The sequence below is a fragment of the Ahaetulla prasina genome, chromosome 5, assembly GCF_028640845.1.
Source record: "Ahaetulla prasina isolate Xishuangbanna chromosome 5, ASM2864084v1, whole genome shotgun sequence".
NCBI lineage: Eukaryota > Metazoa > Chordata > Lepidosauria > Squamata > Colubridae > Ahaetulla > Ahaetulla prasina.
Window position 1 is genome coordinate 87,316,333 of NC_080543.1, and position 18,133 is coordinate 87,334,465.

Sequence of the window (18,133 nt, forward strand, 5' to 3'; positions counted from 1 at the left end):
GCTGCAGTCCCCATCTGCGGTGATCTTGGAGCCCAGGAAAATAAAATCTGTCACTACCTCCGTTTCTTCACCATCTATCTGCCAGGAATTGAAAGGGACGGATGCCATTATTTTAGTTTTCTTAATGTTGAATTTCAAGCCAACTTTTGCACTCTCCTTCTTCACCTGCATCAAGAGGCTCTTTAGTTCCTTTTCGCTTTCTGCCATTAGAATAGTATCATTTCCATATCTGAGGTTGTTGATATTTCTCCCTGCAATCTTAATTCCAACTTTTGATTCATCTAGCCCCGCCTTTCTGTGCTCTGCATATAAGTCAAATAGGCAGGGTGACAGTATACAGCCTTGCCGGACTTCTTTCCCAATTTTAAATCAATCAGTGGCTCTGTGTCCAGTTCTCACTGTGGCTTCTTGACCAACATACAGGTTTCTCAAGAGACAAATAAGATGGTCTGGTACTCTCATTTCTTTAAGAACTTGCCACCATTTGTTGTGATCCACACAATCAAAGGCTTTAGCATAGTCAATGAAGCAGAAGTAGATGTTTTTCTGGAACCCCTAGCTTTCTCCATGATCCAGCGTATGTTGGCAAGTTGATCTCTAGTTCCTCTGCCTCTTTGAAATCCTGCCTGTACTTTGGTAGTTCTTGATCTACATACTGCTGGAGCCTAACTTGTAGGACTTTAAGCATAACCTTACTAGCATGTGAAATGAGTGCAATGGTGCGATAGTTTGAACATTCTTTGGCACTGCCTTTCTTTGGAATTGGAATGTAAACTGACCTTTTCCAATCCTGTGGCCACTGTTGAGTTTTCCAAATTTGCTGGCAAATTGAATGTAGCACTTTTACTGCATCGTCTTTTAAGATTTTGAATAGCTCAGCTGGAATACTGTCTCTTCCACTAGCTTTGTTGTTGCTCAGATTTCCTAAGACCCATTTGACTTCACCTTCTAGGATGTCTGGTTCGAGGTCAGTGACCACCCCATTGTGGTTATCAGGGATGTTAAGCTCATTCTTGTATAGTTCTTCTGTGTAATTTTGCCACCTCTTCTTAATCTCTTCTGCCTCTTTTAGGTCCCTGCCATTTGGTCCTTTATCATGCCCATCTTTGCATGAAACATTCCCTTCATATCTCCAATTTTCTTGAAGAGCTCTCTGGTCCTCTCTATTCTATTGTTTTCTTCTATTTCTTTGCACCGTTCATTTAAGAAGGTATTCTTATGTCTTCTAGCTATTCTCTGGAATTCTGCATTCAATTGGGTGTATTTTTCTTTTTCTCCTTTGCCTTTCACTTTCCTCTTTCCTCAGCTATTTGCAAAGCTTTCTCTCACAGCCATTTTGCTTTCTTACCTTTCTTTTTCTTTGGGATGGTTTTCTTGTACAATGTTGCGAACCTCCGTCCATAGTTCTTCAGGCACTCTGTCTATCGCATCTAATTCCTTAAATCTATGTCACCTCTACTGTATATTCATCAGAGATATGATTTAGTTCATATGTGAGTGGCCTGGTGCTTTTCCCTACTTTCTTCAATTTAAGCCTGAATTTTGCAAAGAGAAGCTCATGATCTGAGCCACAGTCAGCTCCTGGTCTTGTTTTTACTGACTGTATAGAGCTTCTCCATCTCTGGCTGCAGAGCACATAGTCAATCTGATTTGTGTTGACCATTTTGTGATGTCCATGTATAGAGTCATCTCTTGGACTGTTGGAAAAGAGAGTTTGTTGCGACCATCATATCATCTTGACAGAATTCTATCAGCCTGTGCCCTGCTTTATTTTGTACTTCAAGGCCAAACTTGCCTGTTATTCCAGTTATCTTTTGGCTTCCTATTTTAGCATTCCAATCCCCCATGATGATAAAGACATCATTTTTTGGTGTTAATTCTGTAAGGTGCTGTGGGGCTTCATAGAACCAGTCAATTTCATCCTCTTCAGCATCAGTGGTTGGGGAATAGACTTGGATTACTGTAATATTGAATGGTTTGCCTTGGATTCGAACTGAGATAATTCTGTCATTTTGGGGATTGTATCCCAGTATTGCTTTTCCTACTCTTGTATTGATTATGAAGGCTACTCCGTTTTTTCTGAGGGATTCTTGCCCGCAGTAGTATACCTGATGGTGTGAGGGTCAAGAATCTGAGGCTAGTGGTCTTCAACAGTTCAAATGGTGTAGATGTAAGTAAACTTGTTTATGTCTTGGTGCAGCCTGGTTTCTTCCGGGGGCATCCTTGCTTGCATCTGGCAAAGCTAGCACGGTTAAAGAAAGAGGCAGATGTTGCTGCTCTAATCATCCAGGCAGCCACCTGGTGCGTCTTACAGAAGGACATTTCCACCTTCCTATCCTCTGCTTTTAAACCGTCTACAATGTCTGTAGGTAGGATGGCAGAGGAGATCAGATTTGCTACTGGAGCATCCACCGTCAGTAGTTGTAGGAGCTCCTCGAGATCCAGACCTGCACTGTAAAGCCTCCTGTCATGCCCACTGGAGGCTGTAAGGGAGCCAGGTTGGTTCCACTGTTGTTGTATTATGTCAACAAACAGCTTTGGAGACGGGATGACCTCTTGTTCTGCGGTTGGTTCTGAAAACAGTGGGTTTGCGAACCCTGGGGGGTTTCTGCAGGAATTTCCACTACTCCCATATTGATCATTGTTTTGGCCTTGTAAAGTAGCAATTTGAATAAGGAGGGATGAAAAAGACCTGTAAAGGCAGGTCTGTCAGGTATCATCCCCTCTTCATCTGCAGAGATCCGTGTGGTGAGGAAGATCCCAGCAGCAGTGGTATAAGTGGTGGGATCTGAGTATGCAGGCTGGGTGGCAGGGGGTGAGAATGGCCCCTCTGTTACAGTCCTGCCACTATCCCTTGTGATATAGCCTCAGAAATCAGCTTTTGTATATCCTGAGATAGCCCAGGCCCCTGGCTCTCCCCTGAGCAGAGCCCTGCTGCTGTAGGGGTGCAGGAGCTGAGCCTCTAGCAGTAGGTGCTGATTCCAAGCCAGCAGTTGCTAGGCAAGAAAGTGGAAGAAATTCCTCCTGATAAGAGGCTGACAGTGAAGGCTACAGCTGACCAGCATCTTCTGGTGACCAGTCTTGTTGCCTATCCTCAATTATCTGAGGAGACAGTTCAGATTGCACAAAGCAGGAAAAAACTGCCTCTGCAGGAGAGACAATTGAGTTCTTGTCAGGCTATGCCTGTTGCTGGGCTTTGGAGAAATGTTTTTCCAGTGCCTTGTGGCGCCTTTTGGCATCTTTGCCAAAAGGCAGATGAAGCCTTCTTGGGAAGAGGGGTTTTTGATCTGCCCCTTCCTGTGGCCCCTTGGCAGTTGCCCTGGTATGCCTGGGGCTAGAGTCCTCTGCCCTGTGGGGCCTGGGAGAAAGATCCGCTTGTCTGTTATCCGGGGACAGGGATCGCTCCACCATTTTGAAAACCACCCGGGTTATACAGACCAGTCTGCAGTCAATCCCGAGTTGGTCCGTTTGTCAGGATTAAGGGTGATGGCAGTCACACCTGACTAGGCAGCGACGGCCAGCACACCCACAATGACAGGGGAAGCCAAGGCGCAAATAAGCGGCAATGCTACTGCGCCAGAGTAATTGCCGTGACTTGCAAGCACTCAAAATGGCACGAGAGCAGGAAATCCGGCTCTCCTAGCACTGCGCAGGAAAAAATTCCTGATTCCTTGGAGTTTTCCCCAGAGAACCGGGCAGTGATTCCGGAGCTGCCTGGCCTACGATGGACCTGATATGGTGGTGGCAGTTGTGCTGGCATACCATGGGAACCAGTGCACATACCTGTGGCAATCAATGTGGGGAGCAGGACACCCATGAAAGCCAGAGGATCCCCAATGACTGGGTTGAACTCCAGAGTGCTGCCCTGATGATGTCCGTGAGGCAATGGCGGTCGTGCTGGGCAGACTGGGGGAGACCAGTGCACCCGCCGGCAGTGCGGGTGCTATAGCAGCTCAGAGCCACAAAGCGGGAAGAAAATTCCCCTTTTAAACTGCCCCTGTGAGATCAGCTCCTAAATTGAAATTATTTGGAGAATCCAAGCTGAGTAATTCTTCTAACTGCCCTAAGTATGGAAAATTTCACGTCTTTTTAGCTAGACTGAATCGTAAAACTGGGACTCAGCCAAGCAGAGGAGGCGTGGCCAAGAAAATCTAACAACTCAGTTTCTGGCAGATAAATAGAAGTCAATCTACACTTGACTTCCTGATTCCAGCACACTGGAGAAACATCTGAACTGTGTTGACATACTTTCTTTAGGATGCCAATTTCATGCTTTACATATAGCCATATTGTCCTATAACTCTACTTAATAAGATACTCTCGATATATGCAGAGATAACAAACCCCAGACTTCTGAAGCTATTGGTTATTGGGAATATTAGAACTGTAGATTGAATACATGGAGTTTTCCAAATTGGGGTAGAGTGTCTTATAAGCAAAAGCCTACACACATAAAAACTGCAATGGAGATATGAATATCACACTTTATAATCTTAAAAAGGAATGAGATGGAATATTTTCCAAAATCATTCAATGATTAAACCCACGATATCTGACAAAGCATCATTTCTATATATGAAGTGCTCTTCCTCAAAACTGTCACAGTCATAAGTGATGAGACTTAAAATATGTACAAGCCAGATGTTTACCTTACAGTTGTTTTGGTTTAGAAATGCTACAGAACAAACCCTAAAAGTTTTCTTGACCTATTATCAAGTAATCTTTCCCCAAGAACGAATGACAACATAAACTAGTTATCTGAAGCAATTTAACAATAAAATATGTTAAGTAGAGTTGTTACTTTAGAAAATGCACACAGAAATTTGCGAAGTGACAAATGTATTTCTGTAAAAAGTATTCATTGTCATTAAATTAATAACATCCAAACAAATCCGATTTTAGTTTTTGCTACTGCATATTGTGATCTTACCTTTTTACCACAAGCTTTAGAAACTTGTGCGAGCCTTTCACCAAGCAGATTGCCTCTTGCCTGAAGCCAGAGAGGTTAATATCATTGATGCTGACAATCTCGTCTCCAACCAGCAATTTATCCACAGCTGCAGCTTTGCTACCTTCTTCAATCTGAAAAATATAAATGAGAAAAAAAATTAACTGTGAACTCTGTTTACATAGGTTGTTAAGAAAAACACTCATATTCTGCCTGTTTATCTCATAGAAATCCATCGGCCAACTTGATAATAGTGTATAAAAGAAGCATTTTATTTATTTAATTTATATCTCACTAACAAGTGACTCTGGGAGGTGAAAGGAAAAGGAAAGAAAAGGCATCTAAACAGTTGATCTCGATGTTAAGTAGGCACTGTGGTTAAATTTTCTTGTCCAAAAGATAGTCCCTTATAACATCATTTTAAGAAGTAAAACTCACATGCAGTTACTTTCTCCAGCTAGGCAGCAATTCTAAACTTAAAGTGCTATACATCTCTGCTTCCATCACAGAAAGTTGGACATTCATCCCAATATAAATATTCCCACAAATCAGACTGCACTGATCTTATTGGAATTAAGCATCAATTTGATCACTAAATAATTGAAACCTATCCCATCATTAATATCAAAATACTGACATTCCGTGTAATGAGAGCATGAATTACTGAAGCCAAGTTGTCATTCATTGAGGGTATCAGTCAGAGGTGGGAAAAGGTCCCTCTAGTCATGGCTTCCAGGTGCTGTTTAAACAGGAGCTAACACCTAACAATTTGGGAAACACTGCTATATGGAGAAAAATGATATCTGGAACAATACAAGGAAGTACATTTAATGTGTTAGTTCTTTAAAGAAACCTTTATAGGAAAAAATAATACAACACAGATATTTACCCATTTCCTACTAGTCCTTGTAATTGTTACATCTTTTTTCTATTGCTTCTGATAATTTTTTTGCTTCATTCTGAAACACACCATAATACATATATATTTGCCTGAAAGAGGGTGGGCGGAACTGTTTATTGCCATACACCTCAACAAAGATTGTTGCACAACTGCCTTTTTGAATTTAATAATAAATATAATACTTGAAGTAAAGCAACCTATGTTCTTTCTTCATAATATTTACCAAACAAACCAAGAAAGAACTTCTGAAGGCAAAAACAAACCAAACAAAAGCAAAGAAACACGTCATCAGTTGGTATCTTGTTTTGTTTAACAGAACAGAACAGAAAGTGGAATTTCAGTAAGCTTATATGAAAACATGAAGTACAGCCTATTAGAAAGAAATATTACTTCTACACTTTCTTAAATTATCCATTTTAGAAATGCTCCTAGATTTTTTTAAAAAAACAATTTCTATAACTTATCTATGAACCTAATATGAAAAAACAGTCACAAAATCCAGAGAATGGATAAGGAGTACAATAGTTAAATTACATAGCTTTTAAAAGGAGAGTCTGTTCATAATTGAGATTCCAGTTCCAATGCAGATCTAATCTTTTATGTATTCTATGTTTTTTAAAAACCCTTTTACTTATTTATTATTTTATTTCAGACAAAGTCAAAATACAAAATAAAAAAAAAAACCTTTTACAGGATTATTTTGCACATGTTTGTGGTTTTATATTTTTTGCTGTATGACGCCTGGATTCACCCATGACATGGGTAGCCATAAAAATTTAGTAGATTATTATTAATAATTTTATTATTCAGTAACACATACCTAGGACTGAGAAACTAATATCCTTAAGTTAAAATATCCTTCCTATCTTTCCTCCAAATCCTTTCTAGTTGATTAACTTCCTGACGTTCTCATGCACAAAACTGAATTATTCATTTTGAGAAAAAACAGTCTGTGCAACAAAAATCAATGTCCTCTTTTGGCATTAAGTACAAACTATATAACCACCTCAAAGTACTATGTAATTTACAATTTAAAAAGTCAGCTTTCTGGACTTCCAGGGAAGAAATGGCAAACTGACCAACTGCTCCACAAAACATGGGGCCCATGACTGTGGTAGAAGAAAGAGCTGGCGAGTATATCAGGTCTTTGTAATTTTTCTTGGGACAGGAGAAGACTTGAGATTATCAACAAGTGTTCCAAATAGTTGCTTCTTATGAGGAGTCTGTAAGACAGTAGTCTCTGCAGGTTTAGAGCTCTGGGACATGAGGGAATAACCATCTTGCTCCAATCATGGTTGGGACTATTAAAAGGATACTGGTTTTGCATATTTCCTTTCTAATCACTTTCGAAAATAGCTTAGTAAGTTGGTGCCAGAGGAAAATAGAAGGAACGCTAGATTAGGAAGAATAGTTAAATTCAACTGATAGGAAGAAGCAAACTATTTTAACATTGGACATATTGAAGAATATTTTTGGACCCTAAAGTTAATTTTGTCTGCCTGTATAGATAAATTGTGTTTAAAATATATTATAGAAGTGGAACAAATTTTACCTGACATGGTTGAGACTGATTTTGAAGTGAATTTAAAAATGACAGGCTACAAAAATGAATTGCAAAAAGATGTTACCTTGGACATTCAAAGATTACAAGCTGACATAATAATTAAAAGGAATATTAACAAACCAAGAGAATGGCTTGGATAATTTTCCAATAGGATTTTAAAAAGAGTCTTGTTAAAACTTTGAAGAATTTTGAAGAGGAAGGGGCAAAGAAAATATGAAAAGAAATCCACTTCTAGGACATCTTGAAGGGACGATCTGAAGGGATTAAAGATCAAGATTGTTACAAGTGAAAGAAAGGAATATAAATCAAATATGGTTTATTTAATCAAGGTTAAAACAGATACGTTATCTCTGGCAACCCTTTTGCTGACATAAGGATTTGTTTACATAGGTAAAAGATGGGCTATGGGAAGAAGAGGCTATTTGCTGTATTTTAAGTGAAAGTGATAACTTTCTCTTACAATTGTTCATACTTTTGGTGATGAGAGAAGAGTCATTTCTTTTTATATTTCTTTGTTTCTTTACCATATCTTTATTTTCTCTTTATTATATTTTAGGGTTTTTTTTCTGCACCTTTTAAAACAGGGGTCTCCAACCTTGGTCCCTTTAAGACTTGAGGACTTCAACTCGCAGAGTTCCTCTAGGAGTTGAAATCCACAAGTCTTAAAGGAACCAAGGTTGGAGACCCCTGTTTTAAAGAATGTATTAGTTTTATTGTTATATTTGTAATTTTTAATAAATTAACCATAAAAAAACAGCTTTCTGTAAATATACAACTATCCATCAGCATTATTTGTAAAGACTATATTGAAAACAAAATTTCATGTGCTGTATCTCAGTCAAAGCTAGAAAAAAAGTTGATTAGATTTGTAAACGAGCAGTTATTACACTGATAATACAATACCTTCATGGACTGAACAGACATTGATAATATGTTAGTATGGATGTATCAAAGAGTAGGCAGACCTAATATCAACAAAACTGAAGTTGAGATATAAATGTTAATTTCAATAAATGTTTTCAAAAAATGCAGAAGATTTCATGCCTAAACCACATTTCTGGACATGGAAATTCCTGGTATGCCAGCTTTGGAAGCCATACTAGGCCGGAAGCTTCCCTGCTGCCACTTTCTCATGTGTGGGAAAGTAGGAGGGGGGATTTAGTAGAGGGGCCCATTAGACACAATAACATTCTTCCTGCCGGTCAAAGTCAGGCTGGTCCTGCAGCTGGATAAGGAGGGGTCGGAGTGATATATTGAGATGGGACGATTGGCAATTGGAGCATGTGATCGGCAGAGGAATTAGGGGTTGGGTTTGAACTTTTGATTACTGAGGGAAAACCTGGATCTCTTCAGATTCGGATTTTCCCAGATGTGCCAATTTACCTATCCTAGTAAAAGAACTTTGAAAGATGCCTGCTTCGGAGTTTTTACTTGGGGAGGGGGTTTTCTGGAACGCTAATATGGTATACATTCAGGATTTGTTATAGATTTACTGATAAATGAGTTGTTACCATTAGTTATCAATCAAATTAATGCTCCGTTAGTTGCAGAAAGCTTTCTACAAGCTTAGAAAGTAACTTATTTATGTTTCTGTATTTTAGATGTTTAGTACCCAACATTACAGTTTCCTTAATTTTTGAATTTATCATTTCATAAAACGCTGTACATTAAAAACATGAGTATGACAGCATTTTCTGATATAAACTCACCTAAATTCATGCAGGAGAGTTCCAAAGCTATTTATTAAAATGGCCAACACTGATCTAAAGCTTTTTAATCACTGATCAAAGTAAAGAGGGCCTCTGGTGGCGCAACAGGCTAATGCAGCCTATTATTAACAGCAACTGCTTGCAATATTGCAGGTTCAAGTCCCACCAGGCCCAAGGTTGACTCAGCCTTCCATCCTTTATAAGGTAGGTAAAATGAGGACCCAGATTGTTGGGGAGCAATAAGTTGACTTTGTATATAGTATACAAATGGATGAAGACTATTGCTTGACATAGTGTAAGCCGCCCTGAGTCTTCGGAGAAGGGCGGGATATAAATGTAAAAAAAAAATGGAAAAAAAAATGACATGCCACGTACAAAGAAAGCTGATTTCTGAACAGAACTGTAACGAAGTGCTATAAAGCTTAAACCAATGAGGGGAAGGTTGGTAATCCCCTCCCCCAAGAAAAAAACTTCATTAAACAATAATTAGAACATTCCAAAAATAGTTAAAATCTATTTTCAAGCACTGACAACATACAAGGAACAGGAGGAAAGGGAATGTCTGCAGATTTAAACAGTTAAAAGACGAATAGAGATGCTGCAATCTCAAAAGACAAAAAAGACCCATTTACTGATCAGCTTTCATTGTTAATGCAAAAATGTCCACATTCCTTTAACGACACCTGTATGAACAAGCAGACTATGTCACACGTTATCTGGTGTCACGTGGAATGATGACTTTGTATCTAGTTATAGTCCTTGGAGAATTCACATTTTTGTTTCTTTTCATTAATAACTTATGCTGGAAAAATGATCCTTAATTGACAGCATTGCTTATTATCAGACATAAATGACCTCAACTCTCCTTCCCTAATATCTCTTACAACTAAAAATAGATTTAGGATATCTGGCCTAAATGTTAGCGTTTGATAGTTATTTTTTTTAATGGACAAAATCTAGATTTTTCCTCCCATTTGCTCCTTTTCTGTTTGGCTTCAATTGTGAAAATTGGCTTTGTTGATGATAGCTGGGAATTTTGACAATAAAGTCCCAACACTTACAGATATGCTCAGAGTCACTTCTAGGCAAGATAGGCAACATACAACTCTAATAAACAAATAAATACTAGAAAGAGGAAAGGTTGATTTAAAATTATTGTTCCCATCTTGTGTGAACTAATTTGGGTGATTTGGATGGCATATTAACAAGATAAATATTATAATTAAAGGACATCGTAAATTGTAAAAAACAATTTACAGTTGCTGAAGTCCACACATATTAAACTTGCTGGGTTGAGAAAATTCTCTACTGCAGGGGTATCAAACTCCCATTGTCACAGCAGCATCACGTGATGTATTGGGACTTTTTTCCCCTTCGCTAAAGTGGGCAGGGGCGTGGGCATGGCCAGCATGTGATGCATCCAGCCCACGATTTTGACAGCCCTATTCTACTGTATATAATGGAGAACCCTCATTTGTTTTTTTCCAAATATGTAATTATACTATCTTGCTTCTTTGGAGATTGTAGATGATCTTAGACTGAATAAGTGTAGTGGAAATATGTAGTGTGTGTGTGTTTCTATCACATAAATATCTGTGGGATATATATGCTATATATAGTGGACCAAACCCCCTCCTTACTAGCACTGATGATGTTACCTAGTTTGAGTAATGAAACTTTTGCAAGAAAACAACCAAGCTCAGAGAGCACCAAGGTCCCCTCATTTCAACCCTGAGCTGCAAATATTCTCCTTTATTGGTAGATAGCAATTTCTACAAGGACAGTAATATAGTAGATCTGCCTGGTTGAGGTAGAGTTCTGGAGTTATGTCTACAGACTTTTCTAATGCTACTTGCCAAAGAAAGATATCTGAAATTGTAATCTTGATAAAATGTAAAAAACTGGCAAGTGAAAGGAAATGTTAATAAGCAAAAATTGAAGGAAAAACAAATCATATATTTTCTATGAATTACCGTATTTTTTGGACTATAAAACGCTTTGGATTATAAAATGCACCTAGCTTTTGTGGAGGAAAACAAGAAAAAAAATCTGCCTCTGCCTCCCAACATCCATCGAGTATTCATCTGGCCCATTCGCCACCGCAGCCCATTCTAGAACAGCTGATTGCTGCCACACCAGCCCCCTACCCCAACGCCACAATATTTGCTGTATAAGATGCAAAGACTTTTCCACCCACTTTTTTTTTGGGGGGGGGGGAAGTATGTCTTATACTCCAAAAAATTCAGTACTTTTTGTCTCTTTAAAATATTGATGATTTTAAAGCAAGCGTATATTCTGAATCATTATTTTTTTAAAAAAATCTGAAATATAACCTCAATTTTTTAGTTATAGTTACATGTTTAAACATTTTTACATGGCTACATGTTTACAACAGTTTAAACATTCCTTTCAATGGATTTATAGTTCAAAACATCATGCGAAAAATTACCCGAATACTTTTTTTATCCTCTCATGTTTTAAAGAATGCTTATGAGCTTCTTTCCAAGAAACATTAAAATATTTCTTGTTAAAGATCAAGCTTGCCACCCAGGTTGCAAAAGCTGAAACATTATGAAAAAAATATATGAAATCCAGTATTTAATTTAATACCCACCTTTTCCTTCTAACTCTTAATCTTGAAAAGTCTGAACAAAAAAGTTTCTTATTGTGGTTAATGTTTGTGATTTGTACAAGTAGGCATTTTAACCACAACATTTTTACTTATGCTAAATATATACTTCATGGTGGAAATTTATATTTCTTACAATCTGTTTCAGGAAAGTAGTAAATGTAACCCTTACAATTCTAAAACAGTATTATTCTGTATCTTTTTTTTTCCAAAAAAAGTTTTTATTTTTCCATAATAATTCCAACAATTTGACCAGTGTACAGTACAATCACTTATCCAACAATTGATCGTATACTCGAATTATGCTCAATCGGGCCTGCTCAGTCGCCACTCCCTTCCTTAAACCTTTCTACCCTTCTCATTCTTCTTCTACTTTCCCCACCTTCCTCCTCCTCGCTTCCCTACTTCCTCTCCTCCTTTCCACTTCTCACTTCCATCATTTAACCCTCTATCTTCCCCTCCTTCTGCTCCTCCTATCCTTTCTTCCCCCTCCCTTCTCTCCTACCTACCTACCTACCTACTTTCTTCCTTCTTTACTCCTCTCTCCTTACCCTTTCCCTTCCGGAGTGGTTACTGAGCAGCCCCGATTTTACACCATTCCAACTTATTTAATTCTACAATTATTCCTGTACAATGGCAATCAATTCATTTATAATCTTCCCCCTTCCCCCCACATTTCCCCTCCCCCCTCCCCCCGAGACTTCCCAGAACAGAATACAGGTTATATTATCTAACAAACATAATCTAAATTATAACATAAAACATAATCCTCAGTCATTTCACACCATCACCCTATTAATTCCCTTCTTTCTTAAAATCTAATACATAGCAAATCCTAACTTCACTCAAAAACTAATTGGTACTTTTTAATCTGGTACTTATTTTGAATATAATCAATCCACTTTCTCCATTCCAAAATATATTTTTCTTGTGTATAGTCTTTCAAATAGGCAGAAATTTTTGCCATTTCTGCTAAATATGATACTTTACTAATTCATTCTTCAGTTGTAGGTAAGTCTTCTTTCTTCCAATATTGTGCAATCAATAATCTCGCAGCAGTTATTAAGTTCAAAATCAATTTTGTCTCTATAAGAGTGCAATCTGGAATTATTCCTAATAAAAAGAACTGTGGAGCAAACTTGATCTTCTTCTTGAAAATGTTCTGCATAATCCACCATATTTTAATCCAAAAAGCTTTAACTTTTTTGCAAGTCTACCATATAATTAGGGTCCTCACAATCACATCTCCAACATTTTGCTTTCACATTTGGATACATGCACGACAGTTTTTTCAGATCTAAATGCCATCTATAAAACATTTTATAAAAATTTTCTCTTAAATTTTGTGTTTGCGTAAATTTAACATTCCTCACCTCTTCCCTTTGATCTGCTGAAATTTCTAAAATACCTTGATCTTGTAAATATCTATCTATATCTTTATCTTTATCATTAATCACATCTCTAGCATACAACTTAGTATAATATTCTAAAAAGGCTTTTTTAATCAAGTTTTGCTGATATACTTCCTTAGCTCTATATTCTATTTTATCAATTATACGTTGTTTCTGCTTCTTTCTTAATAGCAGAGGCAGCACAATGTTTTCCTAACCGTGCGTTTATCAAATATTTCTGATCTAATATTCTAATATGTGTTTCTTGTAAGCATACAATATCATTTTTAAATTGCTTCAAATAATGAAATGTCTTTCTTCTCTTTTGTGGTGAGTTTAGACCATTAACATTCCATGATAAAAGTCTAATTGCTATTATCAGCAACCGGAAACTTTTGAAGCACCAGCCACAAATCACATTTTTCTTTGGGCCTTGCTCCTCCCACTATTTCTGTCTTAGTAGTTGCAAGTTGAGCCTGTTGGGCCTTTTCTTCTTGTTCTTTACGTTTAACGGCAGCTCTTGTCAATCCTTGCTCTCTTGGAATCTCTGGTGCCTTCTTAGAGGCATCCAACACTTGTAAAAGATCTTCTTCCATCATTATCACTTCTTTTTCCTTAATTTCACCTTCCTTTCTCCTACCATCCAAAGATGGTAGACTTCCAGCCTTAAGCACATAAGCATAAAATTCTCGTCCTTTAACAACTGTATTAAGACAATGTGCTTTCCCTTCATAGTATACTATTATACCAGTTGGAATATCCCATCTGTACTCAATCTGACATTTTTTAAGTCATAACATGCATAGGACCATCTGCCAGGCTTAATAGGTTTGAGGAATTGTTAGCAAAGAAGTGCAACAATTGGAAATTGTTAGTAATTGCTTTAAAATGTTAGACATTTGATATCTGAACTCTTAACTTAAGCGAATCCAATATTGTACACAATACCTTTTCTAGTCCAGGTGCTAGCAAGTGCAGAAAGAACTCCCCCATGTAACAACGTATCCCATTTTAATCCTGATCAAATAAGCCAATTTTTATATTCCTACTTTTTTACACAAAACAATCTTGCTCTTTAATTCATTTAATTATCATTATCATCTGCCTCAAGTTTCTTCAAAATTTTATAACAAGTCTCTTTTGTAAATCCAGAAGGAAAAAATTATTCCAATTATCTCTTGAATTGGCACTTTTATTTCCTTCTTAATTTTTGGAGATTTTTCTGGTACATACAGCAATGAATTCTTACCCACGTTGCTCTCTACAATTATATTTTTTTTCAAATCTTTTTATGTAATATGTTATGATGCAACAGCTTCTTCTGGGAACAGGGTGTTCATAAAAACTCACTGTAGCTGGCGATATAATGTCCATTGCCATTCCTCAACAAAACCTCTGAATACCATTGTAGGTTGATTATCTTGTTATATTTCCAGAATCTAAAATAAAAGTTCTTTCTCTGTTCTTTCTCATTTATTCTTTAAAATTAATTTCAGAGCCTTAATATTGAAATAAGCACTTAATTAATACAAATAAAGCAGTTTTGTTGCTTACTTAATCAGTTTAAAACTTGCTATAGCCAAAACCTTTTCTTACTTTTTGCTGCTTATTTTAAATTTGTAAAGTTTAGTGTTTCATATTCTTATATTAAAGATTTAAGGCACTAACCTAGTGCTTCTGACCTTGTCTAACATTTTAAAGCAATTACTAACAATTTCCAATTGCTGCACTTCTTTGCTAACAATTCCTCAAACCTATTAAGCCTGGCAGAAAGTCCTATGCATGTTATGACTCTCTACTTTGCATTATTTTCCAACCATTGCATCTCTTGTACAAGTAGTTATTTAGTAATTGCCTTGAACGGTGACTTTAGTCACAATGGTGATGAAAAGGCAACTTTGTGACCAATGCCCGTATTTATGATCTTTGCTATGTGTTTAAGTCAGATATTTGCCATCACACTCAATTAGTAGGCCACGTTCTGTGCCTGACCCATTATTATTTGCTCCCCTCTTATTCAGGTATTGCCAAAATAAGTGATTTATTTCTGAGCTGCTTTTCTTAGCAGCACATTACTTCTTGAAAAAGTGTTAACTGCAAGTTAACAAGCTCAGTTGTGTGACCTTACTTAATTATTTATTAATTGATTATGGGTAGTTGGCTGCAGCTGCTACCTGAAACTGACAAGATTCTAATCAGTTTCGCACTAAAGGCTTTTGTTTGCCTCCTAAGTGGCTCATGGTGATCATACTAGGCCAACAACCAGTAGTACTAAATTTGTCTCAGCGTGTATGCTTACTCACTTGTAATCACTATGTCCAATGAATGTACATAAAAATGTTTAGTCTTTTCTTGCTATTTATTCCAGTGCCAAATCAACATTTCAAAGGGTGAAGGAATGAAGTAAAAGGACTATAAGATTTGACCTTTTATCCAGCTTCTTTGTGAATTGAGTTTTCATGGCATTTGGGCTCATTCAGCTGTCTGGGGTTGTATGATTGTAAAACAAAGGAAAAATGAAATAAAATCATAAGCATAGCACAATCATAGGATTTTTTGTTCACTTACTGCCCGTTTTGCTTAAAGACCAAGTTGCTGTTCCAACTGTGGTTGCTAAGCAAGGACTACCTGTATTCATATCCCTTATCCACCAGAACACTGACCACTCTGATTATAGCAATAAGGCTGTGATGGTGGACCTCTGGCACACGTGCCACAGGTGGCACACAGAGCCCACTCTGTGGGCATGTGCCCCATTGCCAACTGCTCTTCTGGTTTCCGGTGCGTACATGCATGCTGGCCAGCTGGTCTTCGCATGGGCTAGGGTGCCAGAAACCTGAGGACCAGCTGAATGCACATCCACGGTCCGGTCATCTGGTCTTCGGATTTCCGGTGCTCCAGTGCGTGTGAAGACCAGCTAGCTGGCGTGCATGTGTGTGGCAGAAACCCAAAGACCAGGTGGCTTTGACCATTCCCGTTTGGGCACTCGGTGCTAAAAAGGTTCGCCATCACTGCAATAGGGCATTTGTCATGTCCAACCAAATTTATGTTATATAGGTGAGCAATCAGCAAGGCTAATTTTGTTAGCAATCTCATTTATAGCTACAATGTTGTAAGTGATGATATAGTCCAAAAAGAAAGGGTGGAATTTAATTCAACAGTTCAGTGATCTCTTTACAATGTCAAAATCCTAGTTCTCATCAGGTGGATCTTTTGCAGTTCTTCTAACACAGCACATCTGATTTTATCTGAAACCAATCTAATTATTTACAGGACGAATAGAAAATAAATGGTCTTGAAGGAATTATGCCATTTAAACAATTGAAAACTAACTGAAATTAACAGTTTAGACAGACATTTAAAAAAAATTGTTGCAAACCTTTAAAACTGAAGGCTCAAATTGTGAGCTATATCTCTTTATAGGAACACAAACTATTACCTAAACTTGAGTTGTTAATTTATAATATTAATCTCCTTGGCAGTATAATATTACATTCAAGCATTTTCTCTGAGGAAACAAGATACTAAAGATCCTCTCCCTGCATGCTCTTTAGGATAATTAACTAGATTAGAAATTAATGGACAAAGCTTCTCAATTATATATGAGGCAGGAGTTGTTAATTTGCTTAGGTGGAAAATCTATCTGCCACTTGAAAATAGAAAAAATAGGTCAACTTTGGTTTTGCTTTTAAAAAAAACCTGCCTAGCAATGTTTCCTCACTACATCTATAAAATATGCATAACAGATTTGGATTGTAACAATTTTTTTCTTAATGTCTTTCTATGCATGTATTTTAAATATGGAAGTGCACTGGCTTTCTACTCTGGATATGATCACATTTAATTATCAAAATAATGTTTAATAGTGTAACAATTCTATTATTTACTCATTTACAGTCCAAGATCAAATGACAAAATTTAAAATATAATACACCATTAATAAAACATACGTACATTGAAGAAAAACACTATAAAATTATTCATTGGGGTGTCAAAAGATTTCTACAAGGAAAGGCAATAAACAAAAAAAATTGCTAATGCTTTCAAAACACTGTGAGGATGCTTTAATCATATAGAGAGAATAAATGAGAAAATTGAAAAACAAATATATGAAGGAAGGATGGATGGACCGAGAAGGTGGAGACTGAAAAAGCTGTAGGCAAATGGAATTATATCAAAATGCAAAAGATGAAAGTATAAAGAACAAAAGGTAATGTATGAAGTAGTATATGGTAAACATGACCTAAGTAGGAATGAAAATTATGAGGAGACATGATGAATAGTGGTAGTTTATAATAAAGGGACTATGCTTTTTTTTCTTATTTATTTGGCTTAATATTTATTACTTTTTCTGCACTCGATATAACATACTTATCTAAAAGGGAACAACATGAAAAGTATGTATGTATGTTTATCTCAGTATATTAATTAAACAGGGAGGAAAGTATGCATGGCAATCATTCAAAGGTGTCAAGTATGAACATACTGTATCAGATATTCATAAAACAAAAGATTAACAAAATATAAATATATTACAGTGGAGAATTTTATATGGAATGTTGATACAATGCAGACATTTCATTTGGGTAGGTTCAGCTAAGCTTTCATTTATTTAAATAGTAATAGCTTAATCTGATCCATATGTATTTGAAAGCCTGCTAGATATAACAGAAAGTTACTCTGAAAAAATGTATGTAGGATTTTAGTCACGTGAAAAACAAATTATTTTAGAGCAGATTGTTGTTATATACTGCTGAAAGCGAATTATACTTAAGGTATCTCTTTCTATAAAGAACTTGTTAGAATCTAGGTGTAGTGAGGTCAACGTTCATTTTTTAAAAAAGCAACCTGACTGTAACAGTTGCACAAATGAAAGCAGCTTTGAAAAGTTCGAGCTCACTAGCAAAAGCAGCCTAACTGGAAAAACATCTTTACATTATTGAAAACACATTTGATTGTGAGAGACATAGTCAGTTTCATTTAAATTGTCT

General features: G+C 36.8%; 1 protein-coding gene across 4 annotated transcripts in view; it reads right to left on the bottom strand.

Annotated features, from left to right (window-relative positions):
• Positions 1 to 18,133, bottom strand: part of SHROOM2 (shroom family member 2) — a 165,215-nt gene that overhangs the window by 76,624 nt on the left and 70,458 nt on the right. For 3 of the 4 annotated variants that reach the window (XM_058184801.1, XM_058184798.1, XM_058184799.1), the window contains exon 2: positions 4,931 to 5,082. In XM_058184801.1, coding sequence (XP_058040784.1) covers positions 4,931 to 5,082 — 152 coding nt within the window. Of the gene's footprint in view, positions 1 to 4,930; positions 5,083 to 18,133 lie in introns of those variants that run through there. The other variant, XM_058184800.1, reaches the window with a different exon arrangement.